Here is a 21,638-nt window from a genome sequence, read left to right on the forward strand (position 1 = left end):
AACCCCATTTCTAAGTCAAAGTATGATTTAAAGTTCATGAAATTAGTATTGTTTCAGTCTTTGATGTCAGCCAAAAGCGCTCTTCACAGCACCCGCAATGTGCCCAGTAATGACTCCTCCTGCAATTCATACAGGGTTACATAGATTGGTAACGTATCTAAATATGATTGTAAATTCTTTTTTAATAAGACCCGTTACTCCTACTACTATTGGAACTGTCTGGGTATCTTTCTTCCACATTGCTCTCGTTTCTGCCTGCAGATCCTGGTATTTTATGACTTTGTGCGTCTCTCTGTATGCAAGATGCTATAGTCACTGGATGTGGCAATTTCAATGATCAATGGTACTTTTGTCTTCTTTTCTTTGACCACTATATCCGGTTTTCTGGTATCTATCTTTTGAACTGTTGGTAATGGGTGATCCCATGTGATATAAACTTCATAATTTTCTATGATGCTTTATGGCTCATGTTTCCAGTGTTTTTCAGCCACTTCGATACCATAATGTTTGCACAATCCCCAGTGCAACAGTCTCGCCACATTATTATGCCTTTCAGTATTTAGTTCTTCTGCCATTAGTGTGTCACAACCAGCAACAAGGTGTGTGACTGTTTCCAGTTCTGTTTTACAAAACCCACATTTGTCTATTTCTCCCACATGTTCAATGGACTTTGTAAACCAGCATGTACGTAGCCCACTATCTTGGGCTGCCAATATTAACCTTACATTTCTTTGTTTGAATTCGCCTCTCCTTAACCTTTCATGCGTTTGTTCTTGATCAACATGAGGCTCTTCCAGAAGTTTTCTATACTTGCAACTATATTTATGTTTTTTCCCACATTTCTTGCCTTCTCATCTAGTCCTTCACCTTGTACTCTTTCTTTTGTTTTTTTGGCACATTCAGTTGCTACCTGGTTTTTATCTACTTCTGGTTTGATTTCCATTCATGCTTGACATTGATATGTTTCTGCTAAATTAAGGAGAGAAATAATCTTAGATTTATTCTCCTCACGTTTCAAAAGTTTCACTACATTTGGATCTTGTGAGGTCAGTAGATATGTGTGGAGTCCCACAATTGCAGATCTATACATGTAATCAAGTTCAAGGAGGCACATCCCTCCTTCGGAACGGGGAATATATAATCTTGCTATACAGTGATTTTTATAAATCATTTGGTGAGCATGAAGCATGCTTCTTGTTTTAATATCTAATCTATTCAACACTTTTTGGGGCCAGTCAATCTCTTGAAAACTGTACGGTAGAACAGGAAGAGCAAATTGATTTATAGCTATCATGTTCCTAGATCTCAGTGCTGTTCTCAGGATTAATTTAAGTCTCCTAAAGTATTCCTTACTAAGTTTTATTCACATTTGTTCATGTTTTATTGCTGATCCTTCATCAGTTCCCAAGTATTTATACACGCCCTCTTGCTCAAGTTCTTTTATATCACATTCTTGTCCCAAACTGATTTTCTTGGTGCTGCAGTTTTCCTGCTTTAAAGGTTGCTTTTGCACATTTATCAAGACCAAATGACATTCTAATATAATCTGAAAAAGTTTTGACAACCTGCAGCTGTGCTTTCAGTCCCTCATCTGATGAGCTATACAGTTTTAAATTATCGACAAAGAGGAAAAGTCACTCGATTTTGTTGTTTTCTAGGAGCCAAATTGTAGCCATGGCCTAAGCTGTTAAGTAAACAGCTTAATGGATTAATGGCAAGGCAGAATAGCAACGGTGACAGTCACCCTGGAATATCCCCCTTTGAATTTTTATCTCTTTGATAATAATCTGTCCTTTACCATGGCTTAATTGCAAAGCGGTCTGCCATTGTTTCATGGTTACTGTAATGTAGTCGATCAGTGTAGGGTGTATCTTCTACATTTTTAAGCACTCTTTTATCCATGAATGTGGGATACTATCAAATGCTTTTTTGTAGTCCATCCATGCCATACTTAGATTCTTGCCCCTTTTACAGTTCTCCACTATAACTTTAACAACAAATGATCCTTTGTTCCATATGACTTTCTTTTATTGCCCTTTTGTTATACTGCCATAATTGAGTTTTCTTCTAAATGAATATAAACTCTGTCGGCGTCAATTCCCGTGTAGTTTTTATGTCATTGGAAGGCAAATTATTGGTCTATAAATTTTAGGGCAGCTTGCAGGCTCATTCTTAAGTAAGAGCACTGTTTTGCCTGTTGTTAGCCAGTGTGATGTCTGTTCAGGGTGTGCATATAAATAGTTCTTAGTCATGGCTAAATCCTTGTGCAACATGTTAATACTTTTAACCAAAAGTTAGGTACTGCATCTGGGCCTGGAGCTTTCCAGTTAGAGGCTTTTCTTAACTTTGTTTCAATCTCTCTAGCTGTTACATAATCCCATTTCATATCTTGTACCTTTAAACTTCTTATTCTTTCTTTTACTTGTATCTATTTAGCATCTTTATGTTCCATAGGCTCTTCATATATATTTCTCCAAAATGTATCTACTTCCTCTTTTTTGGTGGTCTTTCAGTTCCTTTTTCCTTATTTCCCAATTCTCAATAAAACTATTTTGGATCATCAATAAATTGCTTATTTTGTACTTTTTCCTTATATTTACCTGTGTATCTTCTAAGTCTTTCCACCTATGCTGAAATTTTTAGTTTATTTGCAGTAGTGCATGATAGAGCCTGGTCTGTTCTAATACTGTGCATTGCTTTAATCACATCTGTCTTTCTTCGTATTTTTGTTGATCTATTCCCTCTTCTGTAATCTTCTAACAGTGACACTTCTTATATTAATTGCTTTATAGTTTTTTCTGTTCGATACTTCCATGATGGTATTCGATTTCTCCCCTTCCTTTCCCTCACAACCCTGTGATCTTGTGGTAGAGCTTTATCAGTTATTAATTTAGCAGCACAGTAATATATCCTGTTTGCTTCTGTTATATCGCATGGATCTCTATGGACAGTCCTAATTACTGCATTCATTTATCAGACTTCTTACTTTTTGGGTTTTATTGAACTTCTGCAGTCTATTTCTCTTACTGATCTTAATGTATCTATCCATGTCCATTAAATCAAGCAACTCTTCTCTTAGCTCATTTTCTTCCAAACTGAGGGCACATCCCTTGTTTTCCGTTTCCTGTGGGCATTCTGTAGAAAGTTCTATAGCATCTTCCTGTGGCACATTCTCTTCAATTTCATCCTGCGTCATCTGTTGCTCTGTCATATGGAAACTCACTGGCCTATCACTCCTCAACATTGAATGCATCAGAGTTTCCACAGTTTCCTGTTCCTTTCCTTGCTGTCTAGCTTTGAGTGAATGTTTATACTAGTTTCCTTTATTGCTCATGACATGTTGGATAATCTCTCCAGAAACAGGGCTGCATTTGGTTCTGTGGTTCTCCAGAACATCTGTCCATGAGGGCCACCCAGGATTATTAAAGCCTGGGACTCTGTCCCATTTGTTGAGGAATGAATGAAAATGACAACATTAGATATAAAAGTTATATACTCACCATAACTATGCATCTGTGTTGTCCATTTTCATTCTTCCTCAACTTCCATCCCCCTTCCCCTATCCGTGTCTTTGGGAGTGACCTGATGAAGTTTTTGTTAGGAACCACAGTTTCTGTTTGAGCCCTGAAGCTGTACCTATGCATTTTTCTTTCTTATTGTAATCTAGATTTTAGATTGGTATATAGTAACAGCAAACTCTGTCTGAGGTAATGCAGTAGTTAAAAGCAAAAATCTAGTGAAGAGCATCCAAGTCTGATCTGAGACCCATTTGTTGAGGAAGAATGAAAATGCACAATACAGATGCATAGTCATAGTGAGTACATACTTTTTGTTTTACAACTATTGAGTTTGTCAGAGAGTCTTATTAGTATGCGGACAGTCTTCCAGAGTTTAGCAGTGTACTGGGAGTAGAACAAGTCTCCTGCAATGTTGACTTATTTGTAAGCAATAAGAATTTGGTACTCAAAAGGAGGTCCTTTGTTACTTGAAAGGAGGCCCTTTGCTGGATAGTAGGCCAGTAACAAGATTTGTAGTGCAGAGCATTTTTCTGGATAATTTAATGAGTTTGTGCGCTGTAGTTAGTTGTGAATGTTAAGTAGTTTTGTAGTTCCGGCCATTTTAATTGCTTTAAGCTATGCCAACGGTGGGGCCTAAGAGGGAGATTTGTGGCAAATTTATTTATTTTACTGTAGCAGAAGATACATTTCTTTGAGTATTGCTTAAATTTGATAGCAGCATATAAGAGTGTTGGCAATAAGAAGGTGGTGGTTAGATTTTTTTCTTGTAGTATCTGTAAGGAATCCATTGATCCTATAAAGGGAGCATAGTTTCTGGTGTGTAGCTTTAATGATGTGCGGTATGTGCTCTATTATAATGCCTAGAAGTTTGAGATCGTCTTCTATTATAATGCCTAGAAGTTTACTGTGAGTTACTATTTCAGGGACAGTATTATTTGCTGACTTTGTAGTAAAAGATCGCTTTTGATTTTGGCAACTTTTTGAGGGAAAAAGCATTAACTTGGTTATCTTGGGTTTCAGTAGAAGGTTTGGTTCTTTGAGCCAGTTTTCTACAGAGGAGAAAGATTTTCGGGTAATGTCTTGGAGCTTATTTATTGTTGAGGCTGCACATATTAATGTTGAGTCCACTCCATACTGAACAAAACTTGCATGGTAAGTAGAGGTGTGGAACTCATAATATAAATATATTGAATAGTAGAGGACCCAGGACAGAGCCTTGAGGGGGACACCTGTAGTAACTGGTTGAAAGGATGAGCAAGTTTGTTGCCATTTAATGGCTTGTTGCCTTCCAGATAGGTTAACTCAGAAACCACAACACCACAACTAGGAGTATTGTGAAAGTCCTACCGAGGGTCGAACAAGCAGTTGCTGGTGCAAGACAGTATCAAATGTCTTTGATAAGTCTGAGAACATAGTGGACACAAGCAGAGCAATGTTTATATATCTGTTTATTCTGTTGGCAAAATGTAGTAGAGCAGTAGTGGTGCTGTGCTGGGGCCTAAAGCCATGTTGGGTTTCTGAGAGCAGGTTATTTGATTGATGTTTAGTATTACATCAGCTGCATATGGATGCATTTCTGTAATATTTTGTAGAGGGGTAGAGAATCGCTTTTGGTTTGTAGCTATTAAACTCTGTAGATGTGCCACCTTTGTGTAATGGTGTGATGTACGATTTTTTTTCCACAATGATGGGATGCATCTTTCTGCTATGAAACTGTTAATTAGTATGACACAGGGAAGGCTATAACTTCCTAGGCCATTTTTAGGTAGTCTGGTGGCAGTTGGTTTGTAGCTATGGAAGTAGTTTTTAGTTTAAGGTGCAACTTCCTTATGAGCGAGGTAGGTACTTGACTAAAGTTGCAGAGCTGTAGGTGGTTTTGTTTGGACAGGAGTAGAGAGAGGGGGACTGATGTATTATTGTCTAAGAAAGATAATATTGATTGTGTAAAGCAGGGAACTGTGTGGGGGATAGTCTGTTGTATTGTCTGTATTTGGAGAGGGAATAGTGGGCTTGCTAGGGCGGAGTAGTTTATTTAGGTGTTGACCAAAAAAGTTTGGGTTGTTTTTATGTTTGTCTTGTGGTTTGGTATAGTATGTTTGCTTATGCTGTTTGACATGGGATTTTGCAAGGTTTCTAAGATGTCTAAATTGCTGAAAAACATTTTGAGTTCTATTTTTATACCACTTTTTCCATGCATTATCTCTTTTTAGCATTTTTTTTTTTTTTTGTCAGCCATGGTGCGGGGTTGAACTGAACTCTGTATTTAAGGTCTGTAAGAATATGTTATTAAAGGGTTTTGTAGCAGTATCTAGTGACCTTGTTTTAAGTACATTCCAGTTATATTGTTTGTGATTCATTGAAAATGTCATTGCTGAAATTGGTCATATTTTATATTTCATTATAGATAATGTTTATCTAGATTATGGTGAGTTCTAATAGCATTTGCTGGTATGTGGTTACGTACGCTATCTGAAGGGCAGCCTATTGTTAGTTTGTCTGGTTTGTTTGTAAGAATCCAGTGTAATGTTGAGGGTCTTCCTGAAATTTTATTGATTCTAGTAGGTGTGATTATTAATTGTCTGAAGTTGTACAAGCTTATGGATTCAGTAGGGTTAGTGGAATTTGAGTTGCCAGTCTATATTTATTTATTTATTTATGTATTATTATTATATTATTTATATATGTATTTACTATGGGTAACTTTGTAGAATCTGGTAATTTTGGGGAAATTTGTTTTGCAGATGATGTAGACTTTTGCAATGACGAGAGGGGTATGGATTAGAAGAAGTAATTGACCAGTTGCTGCTGGTTATGTCATTGCTTAGGTTTTGCATGTTTTTTGGAAAAGAGATGGGGGATAGGTGGCAGTGTGTTTTATTAGTGTATGAAGAGTGAGTGAAAGAATGTAGTGGTTACTAATGGAGGGGGGGGGTATTTGGATTAGGAGAAAATATTAAGGGAACTGATAATTATGAGGTCTAACGGTGAGTGCTTTCCTGTTTGAAGGTTAGGTCTGGTAGGTTCATAAGTTGTGGGTGTAACACCAAGGTTGGTTACCAAATCTGTTGTTTCTGTGTTTGGAGGACCAAGGAAATTAAGTCATCAAACAGGAGTGTATTGCTCATGGGTGTAATATATTTCTGAAGATTTTGTTGAAGCTGTTTGAGTTTGTGGGGTTTACTAGGGAAAGGAATGTATACTGAAGTGTTAATGAGAATTTTTTTTAATTCGGTAATCATCCAGTTGGGGCCATATTCTGAGCTGTTTGTGTTTTTATTTAGAACTAGGAGTTTAAGGTTGATTTTGCTTAGAAGTGTTCCCTCCAGGTCTCTCTCTCTTTCTGCCAGTGTTTCCATGACTTCAGACCATCAAAGGGCTGCCCAGATCCAATTTCTTGGGACTTTGTGCTTTCTCAAAGTTTAGGAATGCACAGTGGGTTTCTTTCCTCATCTTATGGCTGAAAAGTCTTGGCATGACAGAGTCAGGGTTGTAGTAAATACTTGTTTGTTTTAGTTCAATTTAGCTCTTCCTGCATTCATTAATGTACATTTTATAGAGGAATGTTGGAAGTTATTGATTGTGCTAAATGTAGATTGCCGAGGGATGACAGGACCAGAGTTTGATTCATTACAGCTTGTAAGTGTGGGGAGGGTGTGTATGTGTAAATTGTTGTAGAGATGATGAAAAGTGAAGATAGGTTTGTTTCTGTTGTATGTTCTTAAGTTTCTGTTATTGTAGGCGGAGTGAAATGGAGGGAGTAGTAAGAAGTATGTGCCAAAGTGAGTTAAAGAAAGCCAGTATAATTTCTCCTGTATACTGATGACACCACACTTTGAGCACAGACATGAAGGTCTCCTAAGTGAACGGCAGTTTAAGCTGTTGGAGAGTAAGTAGATTAAGAATTTAAAGAGGATCAGGGGTTGGAAAAGCTGGAGTCTGAACAAAAGTTGGAAGCACTGGTTTTATGTACCATGGTTGAAAGACGTGTGTGTGTGTGTGTGTGTGTGTGTGTGTGTGTGCGCGCATGTGTACGTGGCTTGGCTGCACCATATTGTCAGGAAATTTTATATAGAGGGAAAAGAAGAGAGCATATGTGGCAGCTGAATGCTGGAAGGTTCAAGTCTGACTTAGCATTTCAGAGGAAAGGTTGAAGAGTCTTGGAATGAGTTGCAACTGAACGGAGTACGAACCACACAAGGAATTCATTGGAGCACAGGATAGATGAGGAGGCCCATTTGCGTATTGACTAACAATAGTAATCACTTTGGCTCCATAGACTCTTCTATCATGTTATTCATATGTTTGTGTGCATGTTTGCTTGGCAGTGATAGTAGTGACCTTCTTAAAGAAGAAGAAATTATGAAGGTGTCTGAGGGAAAACTGTGTCAGTGAGGCATTATCTCTCAGGACTTTCTTGAACCTGTACAGATGTAAGTTTTGATAAAGACGGGAATGCCCTCCAGAAGAAATTGAAGGATGATAAATGGAATAGGGGTAGGGTGGGGGCCCAGCAACAGGTGGTATGGGTAAGGCAGTTGAATGTATAGTGCTTTACTTCAGACCTAGTGATAGTGACTGATGTTAAGCTGGTCTTTTTACCAGTGAATCATGAGTTAATTTCTTATCAGTAGTCACTAAGGACATTATTTTTTTCATTGTAGTTCTTCACTTTTTGAAGGGGTTGTTTACGTTCTCATATCCTGTCAGTCATCTAGTTTCATTGTCTCATACTCAACCTCAAGACTAAGTTACAGACATGGTGATGGCTTACTATACATCTTTGAAACTCTAGTTTCTAAAATTTATTGTTAGATAAAGGAGTGATAGCATTTTATCATTAGTCAGCTTTCTGTGGTTTCTAGTCTGATAATAAGGTGTCTGTGACAACAAGTGATTCCTGGAAATCTAGTATGGGATACTTTCTGCATTAATGTAACATCATTCTTAGGATGTTGATGTACAGCACTGTGTTTTTGCCTATTTCTGCTGCCTTTTATTTTAAGTGAAAATAAGTTGTGGATAGTATGTTTAGCTGTCATAGTCAGCTTAGAAGTAGCTATGTCTTAGTATTTTTGTTCCTGTTTAAAGATCTCTAATCAGTAATGCACTGATTTTTCCTCAGTTATCCCGTCACAAGCATCTGGCAAAAGACCACTCTCCTGATCTTTTTGGCTTGGAGCTGGCAGGTTTGGAAGAGATTGGGAAGCATTATGGTCTAGAATCTCAGCAGTTTAAAGATGCATCTCAAATTCTTGTTGACTGTCTGCAGAAGGTAATTTGATTCTCACATTTCATAAAACACAGGTTATTTCTGTTTACACACACACCTTATCTGTTCCCTCAATTTGCATGTAAGATAACCAGAAGTGAAAGATGTATATAAAGCTCACTTGGATAAATGAAGTAGGAGTTTGAGCAACAAAATCTATAGCTTATCCATGTAAAAGGCAAAATGGGAAGAATATTCGGATCAACTGGTCCATATGTGCCAATAGATTCTCTGCTTAAGTGGAGCTCAAACATTTCAGTAGATAGTGGTAAGCTTTTTTATCTGGCAAGTACAGCACTAACATCTCTCTGTAGAAAGTAGGTAGTTTACATATGTGTTTTTCTTTAACTTGACTGGCATGTACAGCCCCAGTATCACAAGCATTACAATGCCATTTGAATCCTGGAACACAGCTTGGTAGCATTATTGTTCATAAACTCGTCATTGCTGTGGTTTGTAGTTTGAAAGGACTCTGCAGTAAATGTATACCCCTCTTGTTTGTACGCTTTCCTTTTTTTGACTCTTCAAATCTGTTCAGGCCCACACCTTGGGATAACTCAGCCTCTCAAGCCCATGCTGTCATTCTCATTTCTTAGTTAAGAAGAAGGCAGTACCCAGTGGTCCCCATTCCCTTGTAGCTTCATGTACATTGTTGTTATTATTAATATAATTTGCTCTTCTTCTTTTGATTTATTACTGGCAAATGACTATTTAATTCTAAAAAAAAATACAGGCCTTCAGAGTGCCAGGCTAGTTCATGAATCACTAAACAGGTTCAGCATAGAGACTGATGCAGCTGTCTGGGGCATGAGTAAAGCTTGCGACCTACCACATCTTCCAGTATGCATCAGTGTTGAGGTGTGCATTCCCTTAAGGAGTGAGAGCAGGGGCTGGAGAGCACAACAAGCAGTATTATTTGAGCAGGATAAACAAAAGGTAATTATCATGAGATCATCCCAAAGACTTCAAGGTCTAACTCCATTTCCTAGTTTTATTGGCTTTTCATTACAAGTTCACAAGTTCTTCAAAAATCAAAGAATAAGAGGCAGAATTCTTTCTTCTGACATTCAGTGTCAAATCAGAGATAAAACTCTGGCATCCTCTCTTGGAAGTAGTTTTATTCCTTAACCTCGCCAAGTTGTTGAACCTGTATGGGATCTTGAGATTTTATTTGTAAAGCACATAATGTTACACTTGTCAAAACAAAATTTAAGGCCAATTTCAAGTGCTAACCTATCGACTGTAAATATTTGTTGATGACATCAGCATCAGTTTCGTTTTTGCAGTATAAACCCAATTTTGCAGTCATCGGTATATTTATGTCCCCAAATTTTAGTGTTCCTAGGAATACTAGAGAAAACTATATTAAACAGCACTGGTCCCAACACTGATCCCTGCAGAATACCAGATTTAAGTGGAAAACGGTCAGAATGCACATTTTGAATTGTAACACACTGCTGTTAGTCAACCTGTTCATAATCCAGCTAATAATATAACTGTTTATATTGGATTCGATTAAACATTTATAAATTACCTGAAATAGGAGACCATCAAAGACCTTAGTTAGGTCCAGATAAATTAGCCCAGTGGCACTCCTAGATCTAAAGCCATAGTAACCTGTTCATAAAAACTCACCTGTAATTTCAGAGTTGATCTTACCTTGTAAAGCCATGTTGTTTCATGTCACTTACCACTAAACTATTACCAGTACTGTCCATCAGCTCTAGCAAACCTCTCTCAGAACACTTGCAAATTAATGATGTTAAACTTATCAGTCTGTAATTTTTGATTTGGTCTTTCTTATCTTTTTTCTGGACTTGGATTTATACAAGATAGTTTTCAGTAATTTAGAACAACACCATTAGCCAACTTATTAAAAGGAGTTTGTAAGATTGGAGGTATTTCATTTTAATGCTTAGTAACAAATAACCAGGTATCATGTCTGGTGTGGTCCCACAGATATTGTTTTCTTAATTTTAGTAAGAGACTCAGAAATACAAATATCAGATATAGTTGGGCAATGACCAGAAACAGGAATATGATCACTTTAAACTTTATCATATCTAACATCATGAGTGATATTTACAAATAATTTACTAACTTCACTAGCAATCTTATATGCATCTTGAATAATGTTATTAATGATGATTGTATCAATTGCCAATACCTTATTAATTGAATTACTGTATTTATAAAATACTGTGTTTGAATAGTTACTGATCTGTTTATCTGCATAATTGGTCTTAGTTGCTTTAATTTCTTGTTTTACTTTCCTACATGCAATGCAATTTTTTAACTTATTAAACTTTATAGGAAATTTCTTAAAGTTTTTATAATTTCTTTTTGTATATAGCCCCAAAGTAGACTTATTTTGCCACAGGAGATGGGAAGTTTTACTATATTTGAACATAAAGATGCTTTAACATAATCACATAACAAGCTTTCAAGTATTGAATACCCATTTGAAATATTTAGCCAACTGGGAGATCCAGTTTACAGTAATCAGTTTGACCCAGAGATTGTCTTTGGGGTGTAGAGTTGTTTTAGTTGTCAATTCCATTTCAGATAATATTGAATTATGATTAGACTTACCTCAAGAAGATGAAACCTTCACACAATTTATTTTATCAGGTCTAGTGATAGCAACAATGTCAAGTATATGTTTCCTCTAATGTTACAGAGTCAGTTCATAAAATCAAATAGCGTAAACAATTTCTTTTTCAAAAGTAGAATTAGTAGACAGTTTCTCAGAAAATACTTGCTGTAATGAATAAAGTCAACCAGTAATACGAAATTTTATTTATGATCAGGGAAATTTTCTATGTTTAATAAGTATTCCCAGTGATTCATACTAACTGTACTTAAGACTGTTTGTTTTTTTTTTTTTTTTTTTTGTCCTTGTCAAAAACATGAACAATAGTGGTTTAAAAATCTGCCATCTTCGCTATAAGACAAGATAAAATAGACTTTTGGCTCCATAGAGTAACCCCTCCTCTTATAGTATTAAACCTGAGAACTCTTATTTGACATAATCCTTCATGTGGTAATAAGTAGTATTCCAGCATTGTCATGGCAACAGCTCTGTCATTTTCTTTGACCACTATGCCTGTGAGTTCATCAGATTTATTTCTTAAACTTCTAGCATTACAATAGAAGCATTTTATAGTTCTGTCAAACTTTATGTTGTTATTAGCTGGTTTTAGATGTTGCCTTTTTCTAAAAAAAAAAAAAACGTTTTTTCAAATAAAACTTCCATAATAATTCCATAATATTTATAAATATCGAAATCAACTATTTACATTAGCCTGACACTGTAACAAATCTAATGTGTACAATTACTGTACAAGTATGTCCAATCCATTATCCGAGTGTCTAATCAGTCATTGTATGGTGTCAGAGATAAAACTTTTCCCCAAGGATTGTTGATAAATGGCTTTGGATACAATTTTAGTTGTTTAATGTTAGTTTCCAGTAATGCTGTGGTCTTCAGTACACTGTAGAAGTCGTCCAAGGTCGGTATTGTATTTGTATTCCATCTTCTTGTTATACATTTTTTTGAGATTGCAAGTATAGTCCATATAAGATAATGTTTGACCTATTCAACTCAGAACCTGTGTTTACATTTAATAATACAAGAGTTTTAGTTAAATAAAATGGTTCATTAAATAAGGCTTGTAAAAAGTTATTAATACCATTCCAAAATGGCTTAATGCAATCAAAGAAAATGTGGTTCCAATCTGCATTGAGTACTTGCTCACATCTCCAGCATCTTCCTTCAATGGAAAAATTAATTTGGCTAATTCTGTCTGGGGTTAAGAATGCTCTGTGCAGGCATTTCCAGTTAAAAACTTTCCAGTGGTGTGAAGGATATATATTTTATCGATGATGATGCAGTTTTAATATCTTCAGTTAACTGTATTGAGTGTCCATCTTCAGTTAACTGTATTGAGTGTCCTTTTGTTATGTTTCCAATATGAGGTTTTGGGTATTGTTTTATAGTTTATCAATATTTTGTAAAATTTTGAAATACTGTTTCCCATGTCAGTCATTGTATATGATTTCATATATGCATTTCGTAAATTTAGTTATTTCTTTATATGAAGAATTATTAATTCTTCTTAAATCTTGCGAGTATGATAGAATATTCCTGTAAATTTAGCCAGTCCTGTTGTGGAATTTTTCTATGTTAGTATTACTTGCATACCTAAAACGTTTAGTTCTTTGATACAGTGGAGCCAACAAACAAATCCTTTCTGTTCCCAGGAATTAATAATTTCTCTAAATAGTTTGTGGAAAGTTCTTGGTGAAGTCCTGTTGGAATTTTCTATGTTAGTATTACTTGCATATCTAAAACTTTTAGTTCTTTGATGCATTGGAGCCAACAAACAAATCCTTTCTGTTCCCAGGAATTAGTAATTTATCTAAATATTTTATGTGGAAAGTTATTGGTGACTGTAAATGGTGTTAAAAGATCAAACCAGATTTTTAAGTCTATATTTGCATTAACAGTTTTCCTAAATGAGTCAATGTAATAATTAATCATGCAAGTTTTAGTGGGTTTTATGTGATATTGCAGACTAATACATATGTGCCATGGCAGATTGTTTATATCTGTCATTTGAAATTATTTTTGTAAATCAAATTCATTCGTTAATATTACAGTTAGTAATTCTTTCCAGTTTGCAGAGTAATTTGAACTTATCCAATCTGAGATTGTTTTCGACATTGATGATTTTATATATGTTTCTATGTCAGGAAAGTTTAATCCTCCCTGTTTCTATGGTCTGATATGATGTATTAATGCTATTCTGTTTCTTTTGGGAAACTATAAAAATTTTATTAGGCATGAATTTATTTCTTTAAGTATATTCTTTTCTGGTAACAGTTGTATTGCCAAGACTGTATATAGGATCTTGGGCAGTAAAACCATTTTTATTAACTGTAGTCTATCTTCAAATGTTAATATTATTTTGTTCCATTTTCCCAAAGAAACTTTAATTGTATTAATGATATTATTGTATTTTTTTGAGACTTCTTCGAAATAGAGCAGTAGACCCTACACTTCAACGAAAATCCACTTAAACGAAAGTGCACGTTTGCTGAAATCTAGTTCCCCGGGCTACCCCCCAAAAAACAAACTAAAACATGTTTTTGCAGGGGGGCAAGCCCTCCTGCACCCCCCATGTGGGGGGGGGGCTGTGCCCCACACACCCCCTACTTAAATATACCAACTCCGAGATCACAGTACAGCGGGGAAAAGGGAATATTCCCAATGTGAGAGTGTTCAATCTCGCCGTTTGTTCTTACACCTGGGTTCGGAGCCGATCCTCGGCTCCGTGTCGGCCGCTTGGCAAGCTCTGCATCGAGAAGAAGCTCGAGACCAACCTAACTCCCACAATCCCCCTCTGCCTTTACCTCAGATCTAGTTTGCCGCTGCAACGTTCGCATCATTTTTGATGAGCTCGGACCACCTCAAGCTAAGATTAATTATTTTCTTATATTTCTTCTATTTTCTCTTAAAATTTGTTCTTAAAGTTGACTGTGTGTGTGTGTGTGAGTAGTGTATCGAGGGTTTCTCGGTTCCGTATATAGTTTTTTATATACTTTATTAGAGTTTTCCCTCTGGGCCTACCCCACCCTTTAACTTCTGGATTGACTACTGGATTGACTATTTTACAGGATTTGACAAAATTTTTGCTGGATTAGACAAATTTACTGGACTGGACAATTACATTAGCTATTTCACTGTTTACTGTACTTAACTTTGTAACATGTCTGAAAAAGCTAAGTCAGGCTTCAAACGGTGCCAATGTGGACAGAAGATGTCTGTCACAGACAATCATAGTTCCTGCGTCTACTGTCTTGGCCCTCTCCATCTGCAAGAAGACTGCTCCATCTGTCATTCTTTCAGTGGAAGGGTCATGACAGATAGGCGCAGGAAACTTATGGATAGGGGCTTTTTGAAGCCTGCATTCCAAGAGGCTCTGGATGCATCAGACCAGACATCCAAATCCGCGAAGGAATTGAAGACGTCGGAGCCCAGGTCATCGGCTCCGAGCTCTTCATTCAAAGTTAGATCACCGGTTCCACAGACTTCGGGGCCGAGTGTTGAACTGTTGTCAGTTACCGAGCCTCGAGTCTTGGAACCGGTGACGGAGCTCCCTCCTCCGGCACTTTTGAGGTCGGCTCCGTCTTTGATTCCTTCGACGCGTTCTTCCAGGCCCCTCTCCGACACCGATGTAGACCACGTGGTGTAGAAATTGATGGAGAATACGGCCTTGTCCAAACTCATCTCTGTCTCCTCCCAGTTGGTGTCGAGACTCGAAGGCCTTCCCTTATCTCCACCTGTTCCTCCTCCGAGGCCTATCCAGTCTTCGGAGCCGGGAGAGGCTGATCTGGTGATTGTGGAGCCCTCGGTGCCAGAACCGTCCTTTTCTCGGTCGGCTCCGTTCACCTCGACTCCGTCGGAACCGGTACCGGAGTCTCGGAGCCGAAGATCCATCCTTGGATCCGGGACTGAGAGTCGGACCGATGTTTCGGTTCCGACGCTCCCTCGAGGGGGCTCGGCTCTGATCGACTCGGCTCCGTCCTCGGGGTCGATGCTTTCGGTGCCTGTCTCGGGAATTCTTCCGATTTCTTCGGAACCGGGAGATACCTCGACTCGGGACCCGGGGGCCTTCGACCTCATGAGGAAGGTGTTGTCTACTCAGACAACCACTTCAGCAGAAACAGCTTCTCCTTCCCATAAAGGACCGTTATCCTCCTCTGCACCCACGGCTACATCTAAGCGTCGAGCACCAGTGTCTCAGCCACCCCTGGAGGGTGCCCCCTCTTCCTCGGAGGCTTCCTCGGATGTCCCCCCCGAGGAAGTTCCGAGGAAAAGATTGTGTAAGAGGAGACACTTGGATTCTCCACAAGAATCCTTAACATCAGATACTGACTTGGATGAGTCAGAAGGGTCCCCAAAGTCACCCTCAGAGGATGTCTCCTTTTCTGACATCCTGGAGATCCTAAAGCAGAGAGGTGATTGGCAATCCCTTCCCCCTTCTGAGGATGAGTCAGTTTTGCTGAAGGCATTCGGTGCTCGCCCTTCTTCCTCCTGGGTTACTCCGCCCTTCGATGAGTTGATGGAATTGATTGCTCGAAGGGCGTGGGAAGCACCTGACACGGTGGAGCCAGTCTCTAGAAAGCCCAATAAATATATTACTGCCCCCCAAGATTAGGCTTATCTGACAAAGGGAGTGCCAGTGGACGCTATGGTGGTGGCAGCGGCCACGAAAAAGGAGATGTCTGAATCTTCCTCATCTGTCCATCCGCCTAACAGAGATTCTAGGACTATGGACAGGTATGGGAAGTGCATTTTTAGTTCAGCGGCTTTTTCCATGCGATCCCTGAACTATTTGACCCATTTCACACGGTTACAGAGGGATCTAATCAAAGAGTTGGGAGATACCCTCCAGGGTACTACAGATGCTGCTGTCTCGGAGAAAGTTACAGCACATCTCAATACCCTTACATCTATTGTGAACTTCGTCCATGAGGCTGATATCATACGCAGAAGGATCGAGTAGGGCAGCGGCTTCAGCGATTGCTCTTCGTAGACAATCCTGGATGCGCTTATGTTCCTTTGCGGAAGCCTTCAAGTCTTCCTTTACTAACGCCCCATTTGATGGTGCCACTCTCTTTGGCCCCAAAGTAAAGGAGACCCTTACCCGGTGTGAGCAAGAGGGAAAGACTCTGTCTGCTGTCGGAGTCCATTTTTCCACCCCATCCAGACCGTACCCCAAGGGGCAACGTGGTGGAAAAATGTGGTTTCGAAAACCCCAAGGCTCTTTCCCAGGCACACAGGGTGATGCCCCCTCTAGAGGCAGAGGAGGGGGCAGAGGTGGAAGACGCCACCCTGGCGGCAGAGGGGGTCCGCAAAACCAAGGTGACAGGGATACACCCCCTGGGAAACCTTTCCAGCACTCCTGAGAGGAGGCCCGACTGTCCTGCTCTGGAGGCAGTCGGGGGTCGCTTAGCTTTATACCCTCAGGCCTGGCAAAGTCTTACATCAGACAATTGGGTAAAAAGCCAGACAATTGGGTAAAAAGCATTGTTACCAGAGGTTACAGAATTCCCTTCCTATTGCCCCCAATTCTGCAGAAAAGACTCCCAGATGTGCCGCCCCATCTGCGAGGCCCTGCAGCTATAGAAATTTCAAAGCTGCTAGAAAAAAGAGTCATCCAACCAGTCCCAGCGGACCAAAGAGGATTCAGAACTTACTCAAGGTTCTTTTTAGTTCCAAAAAAGACAGGGGACTGGAGGCCAATTCTGGACCTAAGCAATCTCAATACCTTCGTCAAGAAAGAAAAGTTCCGGATGGTCACGTTTCAATCGATCCTTCCTTCCATTCTTACAGAAGGACGACTGGATGTGCTCAATAGATCTAAAGGACGCATACTACCACATCAAAATGGCCAGGGCGTCCAGGGATCACTTGCGCTTCCGGCTGGGAGCCAGTCACTTTCAGTTTCGAGCCCTGCCCTTTGGTCTGACCTCAGCCCCCAGGGTTTTCACCAAATGCATGGCAGTGGTAGCGTCTCACTTGAGACGCCTGGGATTTCAGGTGTTTCCGTATCTAGACGACTGGCTCCTTTCTGCCACCACCCAGCGTCAACTGATTCAGGCCAGGGATTACACACTACAGCTTTGTGTTCACCTCGGAATTTCCGTAAATTTCGAAAAATCTTTACTACAGCCATCACAGCATATCTCATTCATAGGAGCAGAATTGGATACGCGTTGTTTAATTCTAAGGCTCCCTCCGGAAAGGATAGCCTCACTACAAAGCCATATATCTCTTCTTCTGTCATCCAGAAAATCCCCAGCAAAACTGGTTCTGAAGGTTTTGGGTCTCATGGCAGCTTCTCTCATTGCGATACCCTTTGGAAGACTGCACATGAGAGTTCTACAATGGCTACTGTTTGCACAATGGTCGTTCCAACAGTTACCCCTGACACACGAAATTCTCATCACAAACATATGCAAATCACACCTGGCCTGGTGGCTCCGGACTTGCAATCTTTCCAGCGGGAGACCATTTGTGCTACCCACGCCGACAGCTACGGTGACCACGGACGCTTCCCTGATAGGGTGGGGGGGCATCTTTCAGGGACAGACAGTCCAAGTCGAATGGAGCAATTTAGAGTACAATCTGCACATCAATGTTCTAGAGTTGAGGGCAGTGTTTCTAGCGTTGCAACACTTTGCTCCTCTTCTTCCTCTAGGGACAATTGCAGTTCAGACGGACAACATGTCCGTAGACTGGTACATAAACAAACAAGGGGGAACCAAGTCTTATCAACTATGCAGAGAGGCCATGAGAATCTGGCAATGGGCGGAGTCCACGGGTCGCTTTCTGATAGCAACGCACATCCCGGGGTCATCCAACGTCATAGCCGACAGGTTGAGCAGAGCAATTCTGTTACCTCACGAGTGGTCCCTCAAACAGTCAGTTGCAAAGGAAATTTTTCGCAAGTGGGGCCAGCCTTCCTGCGATCTCTTTGCGTCTCCAATGAACGCCAAATGCAGGAGCTATTTTGCCCTATTACCCCTCCAGGGGAAGTCCCCAGGGACGCTCTGGTTCACGATTGGCCCCCGGGTCTCCTTTACGCCTTTCCTCCCTTTCCCCTGATTGCAAAGTTTCTGCAGAAAGCCAACAACCTGCAAAGGACGATTATCCTCATTGCCCCATTCTGGCCTCGTCAAATCTGGTTTCCCTTTCTTCTGGCACACCGCATTCGGGAACCCTGGATCCTGGACCGGGCGGATCTACTGACCCACTCGTCAGGGGCTCCCCACCCTCGCTTTCCCTCAGACTAGCAGCTTGGCTGCTCCGCTTCCCTACTTAGCCAGGTCTGATCTTCTTTCGCCTGCAGTTCAGAATATACTAGTGGCTTCTCATAAAGCTTCCACTACAAAAACTTACACTAGTAAATGGAAGCGTTTCACTGGGCAAATACACAGCAATTGGACCCTGTGATAGCTCCTTTAAATAAGATCTTGGAGTTTTTGACCGAGTTGTTCCACCAGGGAGCTTCTCCTGCCACTTTGAGAGTGCAATTGGCTGCCATTTCGAACTTTCATGTGGAAGAATGTGGGGCTCCTATTATGGCTCACAGACTTTGTAAGGCCTTTCTGAAAGGATCTTTCCATATTAGACCACCAGTTAGAACTCATACATCACCTTGGAACTTGAACCTTCTATTATCTCAGCTGATGCTACCACCGTTTGAACCAGCCTCTTCCTGTCCTTTGAAATATTTGTCATGGAAGACCCTCTTTTTGGTGGCCATTACATCGGCCAGACGGGTGTCGGAGCTTCAGGCTCTTTCTGTTAAACACCCTTATTTGATCTTTCACTCTGATAGAGTATCTCTTCGCACTAATCCGTCCTTTCTCCCCAAAGTTTGCTCCGTTAATAACATTAATCAATCCATTGAGCTCCCTACCTTTTTCAAAAACCACTCCAATAAGTTGGAATATATGTTACACAAGTTGGATGTTCATAGACAACTTAGATTTTACTTGGATAGAACAAAGGATCACAGAAAGACAGACCAGCTTTTTATAGCCTTTGCAGACAGCAGGAAAGGTATGGCAGTTACTAAACGAACCCTTTCCAAATGGTTATCTGATTGCATTATTTTTGTTTATGCTGCCTCGGAACAAACTTTACCTGTCAAGCCCAAGGGGCACTCTACAAGATCGGTATCTACATCCCTGGCTCATGCAGCTCGCCTACCATTAGACACTATTTGTGCAGCTGCCACTTGGTCTAAACCACATACATTCATTTCTCATTACAAGGTAGACAGGGTTTCTAGGGACAGGGCAACCTTTGGTTCCACTGTGCTCAGGAACGTTCTCCCATGAGTTCCTCAGGAACATGGAGCTAGGGACGCTACCCAGGTGTAAGAACAAACGGCGAGATTGAACACTCTCACATTTAGAAGTTATGTCCTTACCATAACGTTCCATGTGGAGTGTTCATCTCACCTTTGTTCTTACATTCCCACCCTCAGGAAGAACGTCCAGTTTGGTGTCTGGTTTGGTTTCTCCTGCTTCTGCCTTACGCAGTTGTTGTATGTATATATATATATATATATATATATATATATATATATATATGTATATGTTTTTCAGCTATGTTGTTCTGGCATGAATGTGTTGTTCTCTCTGTTGACTTCTGGTTTGCTTGCAAACTAGATCTGAGGTAAAGGCAGAGGGGGATTGTGGGAGTTAGGTTGGTCTCGAGCTTCTTCTCGATGCAGAGCTTGCCAAGCGGCCGACACGGAGCCGAGGATCGGCTCCGAACCCAGGTGTAAGAACAAAGGCGAGATGAACACTCCACATGGAACGTTATGGTAAGGACATGACTTCTAATTCCGCAATGTAGTGTGACTGCCAAAGCCAATGTTCGAAGTTTCACTACTTCGAGCAAATGGACTCTGTGAAGTGGGGTTCGAAGTAGTGAAACTTCGAACATATTGATGGATCCCATATATATATATATATATATATATATATATATATATATATATTCTTTAGGAGATGAATAAAGGATGCCAGAAATTCAAATAGCTTTAGGATTTTGAATAAATAGTCCCAATTTAGGGAATCAAAGGCTTTCTCTATATGTAAGCCAATTATGAGTATTTCTTTGTTTTCTTTGTTAACATAATCTATAAGAGAAATTATCCTTTTAATATTGTCATGTGTGTGTCTATGATATATAAATCCAGTCTGATCATTATTTATTGTTTTGGATAGTGGTAGTTTCATTCTGTTAGTTAATATTGTCATAAATATCTTATAATCATTATTTAATAATGATATAGGTCTATATGAGGTACAGAGGTTTGGGGATTTGTTTTCCTTTAGGATTGGTGTGATTAAGGAATATCTCTAAGAGGGTGGAATTAAAGCTTGTGACCTAATTTCTTATGGAAGAGGGATATATATAGTATCTTTGAAGGCAAAAGTTTATATATTTCTATAATTATGCCATCTCTACCTGGAGCTTTATTATTTTGACCCTCTTTTATTGTATCTTTAGTCTCTTTGTAGGATATGGGTGCTTGGAGATCTATTTTTAATTTTTCTGGTATTTTTTTATATTGGAACATTTTTCATCTAGATTTTATTGATCAGTATGTATATTTTCTTTTTGGAAATGTTCCGTATAGTGATTTCTGTAGGCATCAAGAATGTCACCTATATCAGAGACATTTTCCCCTTTCTTTTCATGAAAGATACTTTTAATGTTATTAGCTTTTGATTGTATTTTGATTCTTGTAGATAAATTATGTAGATATTTGGGAGAAGTGGCCAAAATATTAATTTTTAATTTTTCTAGGGCTAAATTAGTTTTATGTGTTAGAATTTCATTGTATTTATTGTTTAATACTTCTGCTTTCTTTTTAATCTCCAGATTATCTTGATTTTTTTTCAGCTTTTACTGACAAAAGTTTGGATTGTAGATCTAATAATTCAAAATCCCATTCTCTGATTTTTTTTATACCAAGTTAGGGTTTTGCCATATGTGTGTGTGTGTGTGTGTGTGTGTGTGTGTGTGTGTGTGTGTGTGTGTGTGTGTGTGTATGTGTGTGTGTATATTGTAACAATACAAAAAAAAAAGTTCCTATAATCACGGCTGCACAGGTAAAAAAAACACTCTCCAAAGCCAAGAACCCAGCATCCATGGGACCTGACAATATCCCAGGCTGCGTTCTACATGAACTACAGAATGAACTGGCACACCCTACCCAAGTACCATGTTCAGTCATAGCCTCACCTCAGGCTTTGTA

The 21,638-nt window shown here is 39.4% G+C and overlaps 1 protein-coding gene across 1 annotated transcript in view; it reads left to right on the forward strand.

Annotated features, from left to right (window-relative positions):
- The window catches only part of ATP6AP2 (ATPase H+ transporting accessory protein 2), a gene marked incomplete in the record, with an annotated part of 523,956 nt that overhangs the window by 366,269 nt on the left and 136,049 nt on the right, over positions 1–21,638 (forward strand). Inside the window, 1 exon segment of the mRNA XM_044072316.1 lies at positions 8,641–8,790. Coding sequence (XP_043928251.1) covers positions 8,641–8,790 — 150 coding nt within the window.

Source organism: Protopterus annectens, chromosome 5.part0 (genome assembly GCF_019279795.1).
Source record: "Protopterus annectens isolate FY-2018-M chromosome 5.part0, PAN1.0, whole genome shotgun sequence".
In the NCBI taxonomy this organism is placed as follows: domain Eukaryota; kingdom Metazoa; phylum Chordata; order Ceratodontiformes; family Protopteridae; genus Protopterus; species Protopterus annectens.